General features: G+C 33.5%; 2 protein-coding genes across 3 annotated transcripts in view; one reads left to right on the plus strand and one right to left on the minus strand.

The window, feature by feature from the left end:
• Nucleotides 1-19648, plus strand: part of LOC143915612 (uncharacterized) — an 854026-nt gene that overhangs the window by 408485 nt on the left and 425893 nt on the right. The window lies entirely within an intron of this gene.
• On the minus strand, nt 1663-18590 carry LOC143915242 (putative chitinase 2). 2 transcript variants are annotated; one of them, XM_077435792.1, is made up of 9 exons: nt 16366-16613; nt 8055-8219; nt 7786-7981; nt 7603-7699; nt 4880-5095; nt 4538-4747; nt 4327-4460; nt 4083-4258; nt 1663-2411 (listed from the first exon to the last, which is right to left on the minus strand). In XM_077435792.1, the coding sequence occupies exons 1-9, from the start codon at nt 16454-16456 to the stop codon at nt 2098-2100; spliced, it is 1599 nt and encodes a 532-aa protein (XP_077291918.1). In that variant the 5' UTR covers nt 16457-16613; the 3' UTR covers nt 1663-2097. The 2 variants fall into 2 exon arrangements, with proteins under 2 accessions (XP_077291918.1, XP_077291919.1); XM_077435793.1 differs by lacking the exon at nt 16366-16613 and adding an exon at nt 18146-18590 and having other exon boundaries at nt 1664-2411.

Here is a 19648-nt window from a genome sequence, read left to right on the forward strand (position 1 = left end):
CTGTTCATACCTATCCAGCACGAACTGGCAGCAGCAAGTATCCTGCAAGTACGGACCGTATTCTTTGGTACATTCTATATGCCAGCGGCGTGGTCTAGTGGTAAGTGTTGTATTCTCTCGTGCTAGAGGTGCCGATTTCGCTTCCTACTGGAGTCTCGTTGTTGGCCAGACCTTGGTTTGTCAAGGTCGGTCGTTTCATATCGGAATTTATCAATTTTTCTGATTTGAAACGATTCCTGTAAAATTGGCTTTCTTATCCAATTTTCTATTGCGAAAAACCTAGAGATATCTCTTAGGTTTCGTCAGATTTTCTCCATAGATGTCTCTATGGATGATTATTGAAATATATGTAAATATTTCGTATTATTTCAAAAAATAAATATTGTTATAATTCGTATTGTTTACGACGTTTATATTGTTTGACCATAGATGTCAGATGTTATTTCCATTTCTTTGTATGTTAATTTGTATGTATAATAATATATGTATTATATGATGTATCGATTCTTAATCTGTTTAGCACATTCGCCGCTTTGGAGCAATCTGTAAGGTGAATGTGCATGATTAATTGAAAAATGAAAATAAATAAATAAATATGGTCGCCAGTCGACGGACAAGACGACAGAAATTAGTAGGGCCAACTTGATGCAAATTGTTGCGGAAATTCAATCGACTGATCCTAGCCCTTCTTCCTCAGTCGTTTCTGGTGAAGTGGTCGATTCATTTCTGAGGTTCCTTCTTCAAAAAAAATATCCAACTGACCGGGGACAATACAAATGAGTTGACAGAAAATAATAGCAATCTGGGGAAATTCATATTGAATCACGATACTTGCCAACCTGATCTTGTATCTTTTCCTCGAGACCTCGTTGGAAAAAGATACTTTTCCAAAAAATATTTTAAGTGGTCTGGGATTGAGATAATGTGGCTAGTTTATTCAGTAAAACTGAATAGAGCGTACTGTGAACCGTGTTGGCTTTTTGTTGACAAAAAAAAAAAAACAATATTATAATTCTTCTTGGCTTGAAGGGATTCATGAAAAATCTCAAGTAAACACCAAATCTTTGCGGAAAAATCCAGAGACAATTGAAGAATATATCATTAGAATTGCAAAGTCATGTAAATTATTGGCGTCAGATCATATTAACATTGGCTAAAAGTAATTTGGCATTTCGAGGACATCAAGACAGTTTGATATTTTCTAACAATCCTAGTAATTTTCTATCTTTTACAATATTTTGGCAACCTATGATCCACTTTTGGAATCATTGATAGCTACACATAAAGCAGGTGACTTATTTGAGGATACAAAAATACAAAATGCGGAAGAACAGATTTTTCTACGTAAAAAAGGTATGTATTATTATTTTGGAAAGTTATTTTGTTGTAAGGTAATAATATGTGTATAAAGGGGGTGGGGTCCTGGAATTCACGTTACGCTACTGCGTATAGATCATATTAAAATAGCAGAAGCAAATGGATCAAAAATATAGTTCTGACTCCTAATCATTTTAAATAATCTATTTTTAAGAACAGTGAGTCAGTTTCAGTGCCGGAATTAAAACCAGAGCCATCGTGTGTTCACATATGTATGTATGTATTAAATAGGAACTGAAAATTACAACCTCAAAAAGGATGCGTATTTAAAAACAAGCCATATTTATAAATAAATTTTATTTTGATTTTTTATTATATAAAATACATCAATGTTTAAAAGATACAGTAAATTCAAATTAAAACTGTCTTTTCCACACATTCAATTTATCAAATTTCAATGTTCATTTGTTTCGTATGTAACTATATTTTTTTTATTTAAATTTAAACTAAACTCTACCAAAAAAGAGGAACAATAGAAAATCTCATTAAAAACTCACACAATGAGTTTCAAAATATACGAAACGTTTATTTATAATAAATGCATGTGTTTCTTCCTGATGTTTTATAAATTTTATCACGAATTATTATTGGCCAATAGTCAACTTTCCTACGTACATATATATAAATACATATTTTTAATTACAAAATTTGTTACATACATACATTAATACATATATATGTATATAGTTCGTTTTTTTATATTACATACATATATATATCTTATAATAAACTTGTTGCAAATAACGATAAAATAATGGATATTATCGCATAGCTCGTCGAAGCTGCTTTGCTTGCTTTGGTTGAATGGTCGTGGTGACCTATTTCGTTCTCCCTTTCCTTCTGTTTGATCTTCTGTTCCAGTCTCTGTTTGAGCAATTCCTCTTGTTGGGCTATGTTGACTGCCTGTTCCACAGTCCTCATCAGTGGGAAGTTGGTGTTGCTTCGTGGATGTATGACGATGGTCAAATCGCCATCTTGAACTTTGTAGGCAAAGTTGTCGTGTTTTGGCATTAGCTTATCTGCAGGATCATGAACTGAAAAAAAATACACAAATGAGCCTTTCATTATGAAGAATTGCATAAATTGATAGACTGTTTCTTTAATGAAACAAGTTGATTCAAAACTTTTATAAATCAAATAAACAACATATTACAGGAGACTCGAAACATTTAGTAGTATCGTAACGTGGAAACATGAGAGAAAGTATCCACTGTCTAAATGGATTCGTGGATGAACAATAGAGACCCCGGATTAGGCTAACGGGACTCAGTAAATGACCGAACAAAGGATACCCAGGAGTTCTCACAGACCTGGGCGAGTGACTCGCCGGGGTAGACCTTTAAGAGGGCTGTACACCCGAAACCTTAATTTTGTTGCCGTTCCTTTCTTCGATATATATATTAAGTGAATATATATATTGAGTGAATGCGACAATATATATCAATATATATATATATATATATATATATATATATATATATATATATATATATATATATATATATATATATATATATATATATATATATATATATATATATTGAGTGAATGCGACAGTTTCGCTTCGACCAGATAATACGTATTTCAAATCGACAAAATCGAGGTTTCGTATTCTCCAGTTTTCTCCTCCGAAACTGGACCAATTTAAAAAAATTTCATCATCGGTATGAAAAAGATATTTTCTATGTTTGTGTGCTCGTATTTTTTTTTAAATCAACTGTTAAATAAGCACGCTTTTCGTGGGTGTAAAAAAGGGGCGATTTTATAGATGTTTGGCCGCTCCTAGCTCCTATAAAAAATTAATAATCAAAAAAATAAAGCCACAGAAACATGCCTATGATGGATATCCATAGCATTTTAAAAATTTCTCTAGTGCCATAATTGAGGAATGGAGAAGTGTAATACGTTTGTATGGACAAGGCGCTGGTGTCCAGCCCTCTTAAGTGCCTAGACAATAGACACATTAATGGATCGAGGAAGCTGTGCTGGGCAACTCGTCTTTTATAAGGAGGTACACACCCATCCCTTACGCACGCACTCGCCCAGGTCTGTGATAACTCCAGCGTATCCATTGTTCGGGCACTTACTGAGTCCCGTTAGCCTAATCCGGGGTCTCTATTGTTCACCCACGAATGCACTTTCGCAGTGGATATTCTCTTTCAAGTTCCCATGTTACAGTATTATCTTCAGGATCGTTTGGTCCAACTGAAATCCTTTACGTGAAAAATTTTATGGAGATAATGATCAGATAAATCAATAACAGAGTAATAATGGATGAATACAGTGAATTAAATTTGTTTGCATACGATCTAACCAGTTTAGATGATTAACTAGAGGAGTTTTGGGTAGGTACAATTATGTAGTATCACATCAGCGTAAGAGAACCATAGCTGTGTATCTTTATTGACAGGTTATTAATCTGCATGGAGTTAAAGCAATTAATATGATTTCTTAAGTATATAGAGCATCAGACCCATGTGATGGAAACGTTAATTCTCTCCACTAAGAGGTCAGAATTATGATTTTCTCTGAACGCTCGAGGAAAACTTGCCAAAGAGGTTTTTAATAAAATACCGGCAGGTAAAGGACCGGTTGGACAACCCAATAGAAGTTTAAAGTTATAATCAAATAAATCGTCTCGAGTGTAGTACAGGCATCGTAACGTAGACCATATTTGGGTTAAGCAAGAAGAATATTGTAAGTACCGGTATTCATATCGAGTTCAGGCAGGACCTCCTTGAAGTACGGGTTTCTTCTCAACTCCTTCAAACTGTTATAGAAGTCGACAAAAGTATCTGGTTCTGGAGTACAATCTCCACGGAATTCGTCAGTGTCGATACTCCACACCATCACACCTCGCAACTTCCTGCTGACGGCGAACCTAAATGCAAAACGCACATTAAACACCACAAAAACCAGACAAATTCAAAAACCAAAAGCCGAACCAACCTGACTTTCTCAGCGATGGATCTCTGATTGTCGTAAGTGATCATTTTATCTCCATTGTAAGCGTATGGAGTCTTGGAGCGATCGTCCCAGGCTTGTACCCAACCTGATGTAGCATTATTCAGCTCTACACAAATCTGTACACAAAGCATAGAACTTACATAACTATTCAAACACATTTGAAAGTAATCCTGATGAAAGTATATGTACATACTTCATTGTATCCTACAAATCCTGCTTCTTTCGTATATGGTCCCTTAAATCCGGCAGGTTGGACTTTGGTGATACCCATTTGAGGAACTTCCGAGGGAGACACGTCGTCTAAAGCTGGCTGCTTCAAAAACGTACGTCCGTATAATGGAAGTCCCATGACCAACTTCTCAGGCGGTGCTCCCAATTTTAACATATAGTCTATTGTGAAAGCCTGAAAGTTTAATATTAAGAAGTCTTAGCTATATGAAATCTTTGTCATATTCGGCTTTATTCTATGCAGAGGTGTGTTCTTTCGTTAGTGTTGTTTTTAAGTCCCACTTTATATTATACATAGGTTTCTTACCACACTGAGTGTATCTGCTTCGTTTTCTCCGTACAGTGGAGCATTTGATCCGACGACTCCATCCCAGGATCCGTGGTAATCGTAGCACATCATGTGTATCAAATCCAAATATTTCGACAGTTGAACTACGTCGTAAGAGACATCTATCGTCTCTTTGCTGGCGCCCAGGGCAGCTGTCAGTATCATATTGTGTTTGCTCAATTCCGTTTTGAGTTCCTGGAATATGTGAATACATTAAACGATGATTGTTGAATTCAGGAACCTAAAGGTAATCGGCCTAGTTTTACTATAAAAAATCTTGGGATGCATTTTTACGTTTAAGTTTTGCCTTCGAACTTTGGTCCAAGCCCAATGATTAAAACGACGAAATTTTGATGTAAATGTGTAAAAGTAAAGCTGTGCGCTAAAATGCAAATGTTTAGTATATTATTATTCAAATGGCAAAAGTCAATTTTTTTATAGACACATCAGAAGAATTACGTAATAATAATATAACAGGAAACGTTGCATTTGAATAATCTGAATAAGGAAAATTAAAACATATATTACAAACTCACATATCAATATTGTAATTTGAAAAATTTAGCAACAGTCTTTTACTGACCGAAAAATAGATACATAATCAAACATTTTAAAGGTCCATTCATACTAGCACAGCACGTACCGTATTCTTCGATACATTTTGAATGGACACGTTCATGTCTAACGGAAGCAAGTAACAGTAGTAGCCGACAAAATCTATTTATACTATACAGCACCGTAATGTATCAAGCAAACCCAGTTTTCTTTGGCCACTGTGGAAATATTCACGCACGACGTGATGTCATAGTGGCGAGTGCACACGTACTAACGAAGGTGCGCATGCGCATATGAATATTTTCGGAAACGTCATATTATGATAACTTTGACTCGACGGTACAACGCAAACAATATTTCACCGTATCGTCGCGCTCTGTAATATATATGTAAGCCGATTTTGTCATGCACTCGGCCAAAACTTGTCTGAACGTGCTGGAACCGTGAGGTGCTGTATACTATGCATATAAACTGTCGTTTACGTCAGGTGCTGTATACTATGCATATAAACTCTCGTTTACGTTAGGTGCTGTATACTATGCATATAAACTGTCGTTTACGTGAGCTACTATGTTGTGCTGTAGTCGTGAACTGCCGGATAGTATAAATATACCTCAAATCGTTCCATTTACGAAGGCCTACCTTCACTCCCTGAAAAAGATGCGCACGCCAGTATAAAGTAATAAGTTATTACTTTATCTTTTGATCTGATCTGATCTTTTGTTATAACAAAAGATCGGCGTTCGATGGATGCTTTTCACACAAACATGGTTCACTATTGTCAATTTCTTAGAAAAACTATGCTTTTTTGCTCTCTGGCTTTGAATACTAATGCTATACGGCCTATTGTTATTTGAAAACCATTCATGGACCGTCGAAGACTAGTAATAACCAGATTTCGGTGACCAGGATGCTGTAACCCCCAAAAAATGGTTCAGTATTGTCAATTACTATTGTCAACCTTTTTTTTGCTCTCTTGCTTTGTAAGACAATAGTAATTGACAACAGTGAACCATTTTTTGTGGGTTAAAGCATCCTGGCCGCTTAAATCTAGTAATAACCATAGCATTTGCACACCTTGAATTAGAAGTGGGGGGTAGGCCTTCATAAAAGAACTTCTAGAAGTGTATTAGTTTTAGGTATAACACAAACAAATGCAAAATGGATCCAATCCACACAAAGAAAACTTAGTAATAGTACATTTAATGGGTCCACAGATGGCATATCTATATATCGAAAAGATCGCTTTATATGGTATTTGAATCATCAGTCAAAATTTCCAATTTCTCACGAATACAATGCTTTATCTATTTATTTTATAGATAAAGCAAAAAATAGACAAGTTTACACTACGAACTTTGTAGAAAGATCTTAATCTAATATATCTAATATATGTATATAATTTCGGAAGAGACTTTGTAACTATGTAAGGTTTGAATGGGAGCATCGAAAACAAATCAAAGTTTTTATGACGACGATATCTCGTTGAATATTATTTTTTTTTCAATTCAAATAAATTTAATAAAAAAATCAAATGAATGTTTACTATTAGATTAGCCATGTTTAAGCGGTTTATATAACAAATACCGAGCGAAGCCGGGTAAAACCACTAGTTACATATAATGAGACTAAAATTAAAATTAAATTAAAACATTTGGCACTCTAGTTTGTCGCTCAGATCGATAAATCATCTCAATAAGTTGTACAACTAGTTGGACGACGAATCGCATCGTCTGTGAACTCATTAACGGACTTTTAGATCAACTTGTATCATTAGAAATTGATACAAAATACAGAAATATAAAACAGCAATTAAGAAAAAAATCTCAATTTTCTGTGAACTACATACATACATGCATATGTACATATCGTGACAGGGAAAATGCACTCGAGATAGTTGCACTTTCGAGACATCCAAACTTTCAAAGATGCTCAAGGAGAACCAACTCAATAGAATTCCACAAAAAAGCGTCAAGGGGTATTTGAATATTATTTGAGGGTACCAGCCTTTTTTTGTGGAGTTCTATTGCGTAAGTTCTTTTCGAGCGCCTTTAAAAATTAGGACTTCTCGAAACTGCGCCACTATTCAGTGCAATTTAGTGCATCTTTCCGGGAACCGTACATATATAGCTTTATAGACAAAATACCTTGACTAAAGATACGAAATTTTCCTTATCCTTGGGACTTCCACCTCTCTTAGATGGATACTCCCAATCCAAGTCCAGACCGTCAAAGTTGTACTTCCTAGAAAAATCCACATTATCAATATGACCCTTCTGACTCTGCACAGACCATTTTCACACAAATTATGAACATATGTATGTACATACCTCAAAAAGGCAACAGCAGATGTTACAAAGATCTGACGCTGGACAGGATCTTCAGCCATTTTGGAGTAGTTGATGGAACCCTCGTTCCATCCTCCAATAGCCAGAGTGACCTTCAGGTGAGGATACCTCACCTTCATATTGGTCATCTTCTCGAAACCACCTTTGCCATAGTCGTCCTTCAAGTCTTGCCATGGATCTATTGAATATAAAAATACGCTTTTATGCACAAGAATGACTTGTGAAATTGACTTGAGGACTTTAAGACATACCCAAAGATTTTATGGTGTTGGAAGAGGAGTTCAATCCAGCGAAGGAATACACCATGTGGGTGCACAATGATGGATCCAGATCGTCCAAACCAAACTGTCCTTTTTCCGGCCTGTAGACCGCCCACGTCGCCACGTAGCACACCACGACTCGATCATGACTTGGTCCTTAAAAAGAAGTTAACACATTCAACTTAACGATGGTGTTCATATCGTGTTGCGGATCTAACGGATAGAATTGGACTTTATACATTTATAATGCGACCCACTTGCTTGTACAGTAAACTAGGAAGTGCAGAATTCAAAATTAAATTAGATACATTATTCATTGATCAAGATGCTGTAAGAAAATTAGCTTAATACATAGATCTACCATTTATTTTTATAAACAATAAACTTCTGACTTTTTATAATGAGAAAATAAATATCGAAAGTAATTCGCAACGAAGCAAGGTTAGTCATAAGTTCTTTAATGAATATACAATGATGATTTCAAAGTTCCAAATATGTTGTTGACAAAATTTGAGTCGCTTTATATACAACAGATATGCTCATATCAAAAATTAATTAATTAAATAAACGAATTTTTGTTATTAATCCACAAGAATAGTCGAAATACGATTTTTCTAAGTGGAATTTTATTTAATTCTCATATAAAGACAATTTAATATATTTTCTCTATTCAGATTCGTTTAAATACGAGTAAATACTAGTACGAGCTTTTAGCTCGCAATTTTACCGATTTAAAATTCAGCACACTTCCAATTAACCCTTTTAAACGAAAACAAAATAGTGTGGCCAGAACACTATCCCAATAAACATCTTTCAATAGAAAATACTCAATATAAAATAGTATTAACAGTGGGAAAAAATCCCACATGAAATTACGTATTTTTGACTTTTGATTTGAACTGGACGACTACTTAGAGAGATTTGAAAGCTGAAAAGTACTACAAATGAAAGATAAAATACCCTACTATAGATTTCAATATTCATTTGGAACAGGAAATTGACAGATTTTGAGACATCGACCGAACAACACGAAGATATAGAAAAATCGTATGATTAAAAAAACACAAATATCTCCGAATCTCGAGCCAATTAACATTTTTTATTACCAGATTCGTGTTCACTTGGGCATAGATCTATAAGAAAAGTCATATCTGTCTCTGAACCATTTTTCGTGTCGAACAGTGTAATCTAAGTGTGCAGAAGTCCAAAACGAAGTAGATGTCAATCCCAATAATTGTTACAATAAACAAGTGGTTCCTGAGAAAGCATAATTTTTATGTCTGCTCAATAAATAAAATACATATCGCTCACAAAAAAAAATTTATATATATAATATTTGTCACCTGAATTAGTCTCGTTTTAAACGTTAAAGTGAACGCACTGCTTTCATAGTTCTTAAGTGTATTTTGGTTTTAAAACTATGGAGTTTTCATCTACAGGTATGTACTATTTTTTTGCATAATTTTAGATTAATATTAATAACTATTTAGTAGTAGTATTTTTGATACAAAGTTAGAGAGTCATTTTTATCAATAATTTTAGATATTTTGTATTGTATTGGGCCAAAACTTTTTATATACGCATATGTTTGGGCTGGCATATTTTTTATATATTAATTATAAATTAAAGTATTCAACCCATATAAAATTATTTAAAAATAAAATGCAACTTTGTAATTTTCAACCAGTGTGCCAATTGTCAATTTCAACCAGTGTGCGGTGTATAAAAGTATGCAAAGAGAAAAAAATTATGAAATTAAATTAGAATCGCAAATAAAGAAAGGCGAAAGTTGCTTCAGTAATTCTCTATATATGTACATATTTTTTTTATTCAACCAATCATACACGCTTGTCTAACGGATTGCTCCGACGGGACGAGTGTGCTATATATAATAGATTAAGAATTATATATCAATTATTTAAACAAGTACAAGTACACTCATTTATTAAGCACGACATCTATGGTAAAACGATTAACAGCCGCAGAGACATCTATTGACAAATTTTTGCAGCATTTTCTAATCTGAATAACTCGAATTTTTGCGAAAGGGTTAGGACATGGTTGCCAATTTGTTGGAACCACTACAATTAATTCAGATAAATTGGCAAACTCTGATAGGAAACAAACGAACTTAGAGTCACATATTCAAGATATGACCAGCAGCATACGGGATAGAACCCGTGACCACACAATCGAACGCATTAATATGCTACCCATTGACTTATGCTGCTGGTTATATTTTTTATTTTTATTTTTATTTTATTAATTGAAAAATCAACAGACAGGATGTACAGAGATAGGTATAAAAAACACAAAAAGTAAATAAATAATATATGTAACACCCGAGTCCAATAATAGATTTTTACAAAAATGAAAAAGATAAATATAAGGAAAACAAATTAAAAAGTAAAGAATAAAGGCATGACAAAATATGTAGTACATTGCATAATTAAACTATAGTATTAAAATAATTGGAAAAGGTTATAAGATAGAATATAAGAAGAAATTGAAATTTACAAATATAAAAAACAAATGAAAAAGGTAAATACAAAATAAACAAATGAAATGGAAAGGAATGAAAGCTATAATATGATTAAATAGCACATTACATAACTAAACTAAAGTATAAAAATAATGGAAATATTGGAAAAATAGAATAGAAGAAAAAATGAATCAATCGGTCAAGATTCTCTTGATGTTAGACCTGAATTGATGTAGGGAAATACCAAACAGATCAACCTCATTCAGCTCTCCGTTAAACATACGATAAACGCGCTGCAGATAAAAATATTTTTGGGAATTAGTATTGAAAGGATCAAGTGAAAAGAGTGCAACGCGTCTAGGGTATCGAACTGGGATTCTGAAATTAACCTTATTCAGTAAATCAGAACAATCAAGGAAACCATTTATGAGCTTAAAGAAGAATATAGCATCAGAATGTCGTCGCCTGACAGAAAGATTGTTAAAAGAAAGGATTTTTAAAATGTCGGAAACAGTAGAATGGGTATAGGTAGGAAAAAGGTAGCGTAAGGATTTAATAAATTTAAGTTGAACTTTCTCAATACAATTAATATGGGATAAATAAAAAGGTGACCAGATAATTGAGGCAAATTCAAGGTGAGACCTTACAAAGGAAAAATAAAGTAATTTTAGTACGTAAGGATCATTAAAGGGTTTTGTTGAGCGGAGTAGGAATCCAAGAGATTTAAATGCTTTGTTGGTAATATGTGTGTATGTACATACATATGTATACAGCAAATCTGAACTCAAAAATTTCTGTTAGCACCTGTTATAATATTATAAAGCAGTTTGAGAACAGTAATAATAATTAAAATTTAAAGTAAAAAAAAATTAAAAGTAGAAGTATTCGAATCCCACGATATCTTTTAGAGATATGGCGTATGCCGTTAGTTTTGAATGAAACAATTATGTACATAAGTATGTATATTTTGAGAACCATTTATGTGCGGTTTTTCCCGTTTTCTTCAATGTGCGCAAATTTTCATATTATGTAATAATTTTCGCGAGTGCGATTTTTTCTAATTCGAACAGTTTTTCAACAAAATAAAGAATTTCAAATATAATATGTACATATATAACATAGCTCAGTAGTTAGCGTGTAATGATTTCAACTGAGGAGTCGTGGGTTCATTCCCTGGCCCGGTGTTACTGGCCAGATCTTGGATATATGTGACTACAAGTCGATAGTTTCGTATCAAGAGTTAGCCAATTTATCTGCTTTCATTGTCGAAACAGTTCCACTAAATTCTCAACTTATTCCCGTTTCTCGAAAATTTCAGTTTATATTATAGCATCTCGGATTTATTGATTATTATGAGAGATCGGCGTTGGATGAATGCTTTTCAAATAGCAATAAACCGCTCCATTAGTGTTCAAAGGAAGAGAGAAAAAAAACATGCGTCTTCTAAGAAATTGACATTAGTGAACAATTTTTTGCGCGAAAAGCATACATCGGACGCCGACCTTGGATTATTATACAATAAATATGCACTCAAAGAAGTATAGAACGCTGTATGCTCGGCATAACGAGGAAAAACAGGAAGCGGAATACGTGGGTGAGAAGTATGACAAGGGTAGTGGACTTAATGGATAGAGTAAAGAAATTGAAATGGCAATGGGCGGGCAACATGGTTAAAAGAATGGACGAAACGGTGGACAAAATAAGTACTAGAATGACACCCGAGAGAATGCAATAGGGTAAAAGGAAGACTGCAGGGATGATGGGTAGATGAAATTAGGAAAATGTGTGGGGTGATATACTTATATGGATGAGAGTTGCGCAAAACAGAGACAAATCCAGCAGTGGATGGCGAATAGCTGTAGATGATGAAGACGCTGATAATATACTTATATTGCATTTGAAATGCCAGTAGTGTTAATTAATTAGATTATTGTTTTTTTACTTTATCTATGTACGTAGTAACAATAGATGACGTTTTGTGATCATGCGAAAATTCGAACTCGAGATTTTGACTGATTTGAACTCAGAATCGATTACTGATCACGTTTTCATGATCTAGAAAAAATGTGTGTGTGTGTGTGTGTGTCTATGTATTTTGGGGATTTTTTGAACAGCGTTAGTCCTATCGAACCAAAACTTGGTATCAGGTACTAAAATTCTTATGGACATGACGAAAATTTTTTTCAAATTTTTAAGTTGACCGGAAATGGTACCTCCCTTTATAGGTGTCCTCTTTTTTTTTAAGTTTTTGAATTCAATTATCTCCCAAACCGCTAACTGAATCGGATTAAATTTTTTTTACATGTAATAGAAATAATAATATCTATAACCTTATATTTTTTAAATATTTTTATCTGAACCGGAAGTAGTAGTTTTACTCTAGAGAATCGAAGTTTTTTATGTTTCTCTCAGAAACCTTTTGGTTTATTGAACTGAAATATTATATCTAGAAGTTTAAGCGTAATAGCAAGTTATTTTTTTTGTATACTTGTATTGTTATTTTTGTATATCTATATGCATTTGCAAATTTAAAATTTGGCTATGCAAAGAAACTTTAGAAGTTGCACCGCAGCCGGTGGAAGCTGCATATAATTGTATTTCTAAAATGTTTGGAATTGTTAGTTCTTATGTACAAAAAAATGATACGAAAACATCCAGAGTTTCAATTTATTTTTTGATTCATACTTTATTACCGTTCTGATGTGCGATTTCGGTAGACCGCGTGATTTATCATCATTCAGATTTCAACCGACTGTCGCCTGCGGTCGTTTATAACTTTGTACGATTTGCGGTAAACATTGCAAATCTTTAGTACAAATCCAATACGAACTCATTTCACAAAAAAACCATAACAGGTGATGCGACACGTTAATAGAGAAAGTCATCTATTATAATATTTATCACAATGTTTTCGTGCAACAAATTACACGTATGCCGGTAATGAGCGTGTCTGCGACAAGTACGACAGTAATGTCTGCCGTGAAACGACCGTCGTCTAATTACTGAATTTTCCACGGCTCGCACACCGGAAAAGTAATCAGGCAGACGTTGAACGACCCCTGGAAAAGTTTGAGCATACGCGGGGTTTCCGATAGCAAGGAAACGAGGACCGTGACAATGGCAACGGCGATGACCCAATTGTCACGGTTGCGAGATCGCCAGATTCGCCTCTCAGGCCGTCGTAACAGTACTTGCGAAACAGGCCTTTTCAAACGGGAACCGTTACCATATATTATTGCTCATGGTATATGCAATTTTTGAGCAAAATGTGCCTTAAACCATCGTACGCCTTTTGCGTTAACGAATTGAGTGAATTTTTAGGCTCAGATTACTTTATCAATCAGGTGTGGTTAGCGTCGAATAGTCGTGACTCAATTAGTCGATTATGTATTATATATGCTCGGTATATACGGAGTGAATCGTCTCGAATAAGAGGTGATCAATTTTTCATAAAAGACCATATGCCGTTAAATTTGTCGGGAAATATCGGTTATATTTTTTAGTAAATGTCAACAATGCATACATATTGTTAATTCCAATTCAGATATGTAGGGCGTAACAATATTAATTCAAAGTTTTGTCGTTTAAAATGACGGAAACCAAAAATACTTGTACATTACTACAATGCCAATTTATAAAAAGAATATGTCACAGTGAAATTATAACAGCAGTGAAAATATATTTTCTCTGACAATTCGGTAAAATCATAACTAGTTACATTTTCAGGGTTGGTGTTATTCATTTAAGATTAGTTTGTTAGGGTTGGTATTATTTAAGGGTTAGGTTAAGTTGAGGTTGACCCTATTCATTTAAGATTGGGTTTTTAAGGTTGAATTTATAGAGTTAAACGTTGTAAATTCATTGTTTGATACATTTTCCCTGCTTGAATTGGTGAAAATATATGTTCACTGTAACATATATATACATACATAGTAAAAGATTACATATGTCAAGAAAAGCCATTCGTCAGATATGACGGGTAGTAATTTTTAAGCTTTTAAATGGTTACTCTCATTTTTTTTAAATAATCGTGTTAAAAGACCTGCATAAAATGCTAATTACTATTATACCATTTCTACGTCAAAATTGTTTTCAGGATATTATTATTTTTGTACTTTTAAAGTCGATAAATTTGATACAAGCTGTATTTGTAAATTTGATACATACTTAAATATTACAGACTTGCCCCTCTCATGTCGCGGACATTTCTTCAAAACTGGTTTTTCATCAACGATAAGACGCTCCAACTCCACTGACATACTTTCGCATTCGAAATTCACTATAAATATGACCAAAATACAAAATGGCGTGTGTTTTTAAAAAAAAAATCCATTAAAGTTATTAATTTATTATACAAATGTATGTACATTCGAGTGGTACATATTATATTAGCGAGGAGAGTTCAATGCGCGAGTACTATTCAAACCCACCGTTTGCACACGTACTGTTATTTTAGCAACACCGTGCTATAATAATGTCGTAACGCATTTATTAATTCGATGATGCATTAGAAAGGATACAAATCGAATTTAGGTTACGATTGGCGTAGATTTTTTTGAGCCAGTTTTGAAGAACGTGCGATTAAAAGCCGAAAACCTGACATACGAATGCGTTTTCATTTTTAAAGTTTATGCTAAGAAAAAATGTTTCTCCCCGTGTATACATACATGTCTGTTATAAAGGCAAAATTATCCAGGTGAGGAAGAAAAGATGATAAATACCATCCGTCACTTGTGACGTGAGCTTAAGCTTCATACAATGTATATTATACGGACAGAAATTTGGTTATAGATATGTTTGTACAAGGATACATATATTATATGTATCATATTTCCTGGAAATCATTTTTGTGTCAGCGTTTTGGAATTCCATCTAAATTTCAAATAGCCTCAGTAGGAACATTAATCCAAGGATGAAGGTGTATTTGAGGTTTATATTAATGATTCTTGCTCTATTAGTCTACATAAGTTATGTAGATATACATATCGTAACGGGAGCATTTCTCTTCAGTATTTATAAATCTGTTTTTCAGATGTTTTTACAGAATTTGTCCGTCATTTTTAACGGCAGCGTATTATAGAAAGAAGCTAGACAAGAAAAACAACAAGATTTCAGTAACTTCGAAGCGTATGTTACCTTGAGCACAATAAAACGTGATTTGAATTTGAATGTGATTTCAGAATCTAATATTCACATTTAACTACTGAATCAAGGACTTGGAATGAAATCGAAAACTATTACACTTTAAAGACTAAATTCCGACGGAATTCGAATTGTTTATAGTCGTTTTTAGCAGTAAAAGAAAATTAATTCCAAAATACGTACCCTTTTCATACAAAAGAATACGTGCTCGGAATGCCAACGTCATTCCTATAAATTTGAACAAAACAGATCCCAGACTAGATTGTAGGGACGTATTCATTCAAAGTCTCTCACGGATATAGATACCTATTTGAAATCTTAAATTTTTAAATGCTTTTTATTATTACTAAATCATGTTATAGCATCTTATATTCTTTTTAATAGCTACTGATCTACTGATCATTTTCTATTTTACAATTTTATTTTATTTTTCTTATAGTATTATACTATTCTAATGTTAATGTACAGCATAATAAGAAAAAGAGCTCATTATCATTTTTAACAAAACAGATTCCAGACTAGATTGTAGGGACGTATTCATTCAAAGTCTCTCACGGATATACCCATTTGAAATCTTTTTAATAATCAGGCCTTGAAAACAGACCCTAATAATTATAAATAAGCAGCAACCACCACAAAAATACAACCGCCCAGGGTCAAATCGAAAACAACACCAACCTGTCATGCTACTAACATCGACGGTCACAAGTGAAAGGCAAATCGCAGCAAAGGCGACCCCGGAAACGGCAGAAAAACCCGTCGGGAACATGATTAATCCACCGGGAATTGGTGCACACACAACGTGAACAACACGTCAACGGGAATCGTATGCACAAAACGTCGACATCCAGTGAAAAAACGTCGACAAACGAACCCGATCAACGGATGACACGACCGGTCGACGCAAAGTGAACGAGTCGAGAGACGCCCGAAACGCGATTTGACATTTACCGGTCGAGAATCGAACGAATGTGCAAGCAAAGTTGATCTTTACGCAAGCCGTTGATAAGGGTCGATGTCCGTCAGTGCGCGTTGAATGTGTAGCGGTTGGTGAAAGCGTGCGATTATGCGCTTTGCGCGAGAGTGCAATAGTGTCGATTTTTGCGTGATAAACAATCCCGCGTATTTTGATTCCGAAATTGAATTGCCGTCAGAGTTCATAATGTGCAACAATCGTTCTTTTGATTGTGTCTCTTTTCTGTTAAGAATGTTTTTTTGTGATTGAAATTGATGTATATTTTTGTGATTGAAACTGAATCTAATAAGACGAAAATTAACCCTCCCTCACCAAAGTGGGGAATGCAAGGGCCCCCATTTTTACGTTTTTCGCAATAACTATGTGGTTTTCAAAGCTATTCACCCTTTATTTCTTGTATTCCTCGAATGAACTACAATAAATTTATTCTCATAGAAGTTTCCGTCATTTTTGACGGAGGCTTTATTGCTGGAGTATAAGAATTTTTTCGAATAGGTGTCGATATTTATGCTGCATTTTGATGCAAAAACAAATGGTATCAAAGTAGCAAAAAATAGAAATGGCGTGCGTCATTTTAAACGCAAGAAAGTAAGAGCAGATGGTATTGAAACCAAAAAAAAATTGAACAGCAACATGCGAAATATGTATATATGTAGATGATTTTGCTAATAGAATAACAAGGAATATCACAGTGATTAAATTTAAAAAATAAACATGGTGTTTTAATTTCTTTTCCACTAATGGTTTTTTTTCCAATCAATCAGTCTACATTATATATTTTATATTTTCATAAAACATTACTACTTAATTATATGTAATTTTTTATTAAATTGACTCTTAACATTACTATTATTTCATTAAAAGTATATACAAGCCTGGCTTTGAATTCACGTCGAATTATTAGATTAAAATTTTATTTATATATATTATTTAAAAAACAAATTTTATTGTTTAATACCGGATCTTTATCTTTACATGTGATAATCAAAGCCATCTATCGGTCCGTAATAAAACTATTATACATATCTACATATGTAGTTTCAAAATATCAATATAAAATGAAAATAAACAGTGAACTAACCAGTTAAAAAAATATTGATCGGTCTAGTAATTATTACAAAATTACAAAATCATTACGACCGGACATACATATGTTATCATACATATGTAGGTTGAGTCATTTAATTCAAACGAAGTAAACAGACACATCACGAATTGACTAATCACCAATTTGTTCACCAAAATTATGACGAACCCTGCTTTCGAATCAATTATTCGTGTGATATGAACATGAAGGTTATTTTAATGATTGGGCATAAAAATAATGACGAATCCATCTCAAATTCGTGGTAAAATATTTTATCAATTTAAACATACACACATATAAATACATGTTATATTCAAGATAGACACCAATTAAAAATTACAAATGCATATTTATATAAACAAATACATATGTCATTGAAAATAAACTTTACATACCTCTGAGAACATTTTCCATATTTTATATGAAAGAAATGTGAAATGTCTTGAAAAACAACTTTGACAGCTGAGTGCGTTTGAGGTTATGTTACGTGAGTTTTTTAATTATATTTCTTTAGCACATACACATGTTAATTGACGTAAGTTCGACTTATTTATTATGCACAGACGATTCAATCATTTTGAAATTTGTCTTGTTTAGTAATAATTTCAATAAATGGCAACACGCGAACGCTCTCGCACTGCAAATACGTTTCACTGATATGTTTATAAGGTTATTTCTATTTTTTATTTTGATTTGATGACAGCTGATAACGTTTAGGCTATTCGTGAATGAGTCACACTGTTAATCGTAAATATATACGTATACTATAACAACTGTATACAATACGGGAAAACACCTGTACGAGGTACAGTGGCGTGCGGTGATTACAAGGTTTGTATTAGTGTTTTTTTTAAACAGTAATACACTAATATGTAACATATGTATAATTCTTTCTTTTTAATGTGCACCCCTTTTAACCACTTCATCGCTACACGTTTTTGTATATGTTACAGCGAAAGCATATTTCAAGTGAAAATATAGCATATTTCACTAGTATAAATATATTTTCATCAATTCAAGCAGTGAAAATGTATCAAACAATGAATTGACAACGTACAACAACGAATTTACAACCCTAACAACCCAATCTTAAATGAATAGGGCCAACCCTAACTTAACCTAACCTAAACTAACCCTTAAATAATACCAACCTAATCTTAAATGAATAAAACTAACCCTGAAAATGTAACTGGTTATGATTTAACTGAAATTTCTGTGAAAATATATTTTCCCTGCTGTTATAATTTCACTGTGACATATATACATTTATCGAAAATATTTGAAACAGATTTTTTTCCACCTTTATTATGTATTTTCAAAAACTATTCATAGATGTCGTTGTAAAGAAACCTAAATTAATGTAGCTTTATCGTTGTAGCAACTATGTATGAACCTACAGTCGGGCGCGTGGGAATTTCGAACCTGGCTCAAACACCCACCGGTGGGCGCACGGCGATGAAGTGGTTAAAAAAAATCTAAATTTAACCAGCAGAATAGACTATTTTTTAGCATATGTTCCTTTAAAGTGGTCACGGGGTCAAATCCCGCTGGCTTCTGCTGGCCAGACCTTGGATTTGTGAATCCAGGTCGATCGTTTCCTATCAAAGTTTGCCAATTTATCTGATTTTTATTGAATCGGCTCCAACAAATTGACAACCGTACACATTTTCTCACAAATCTCGAGTTTTCAGCAAACTCGAATTTCGTTGAATCGTATAAAATGCTGCAAATTTATAAATTTGACAATAGATGACTCTGTGGATGTTAATTGATATGTATTTATTTTGTTTAATACTAATAATACTAGTAGCAAATGTACAATGTTTCTGGTCAGGAAGACGCATTGGGGTTACCTGTTAGGTCTTCCTAGTATAAATTAATAACTGTTTCATTAGCAT

The sequence above is a fragment of the Arctopsyche grandis genome, chromosome 8 (genome assembly GCF_051622035.1).
Source record: "Arctopsyche grandis isolate Sample6627 chromosome 8, ASM5162203v2, whole genome shotgun sequence".
NCBI lineage: Eukaryota > Metazoa > Arthropoda > Insecta > Trichoptera > Hydropsychidae > Arctopsyche > Arctopsyche grandis.

Coding starts and splice junctions, on each gene's coding strand:
- LOC143915242 (XM_077435792.1), bottom strand. CDS start 16,456: ATGTTCCCGACGGGTTTTTCTGCCGTTTCCGGGGTCGCCTTTGCTGCG. Junction 8,220..16,365: donor CGATGTTAGTAGCATGACAG/GTTGGTGTTGTT, acceptor CTTCTTTTTAAG/GACCAAGTCATGATCGAGTC. Junction 4,748..4,879: donor AAGCAGATACACTCAGTGTG/GTAAGAAACCTA, acceptor TTAAACTTTCAG/GCTTTCACAATAGACTATAT.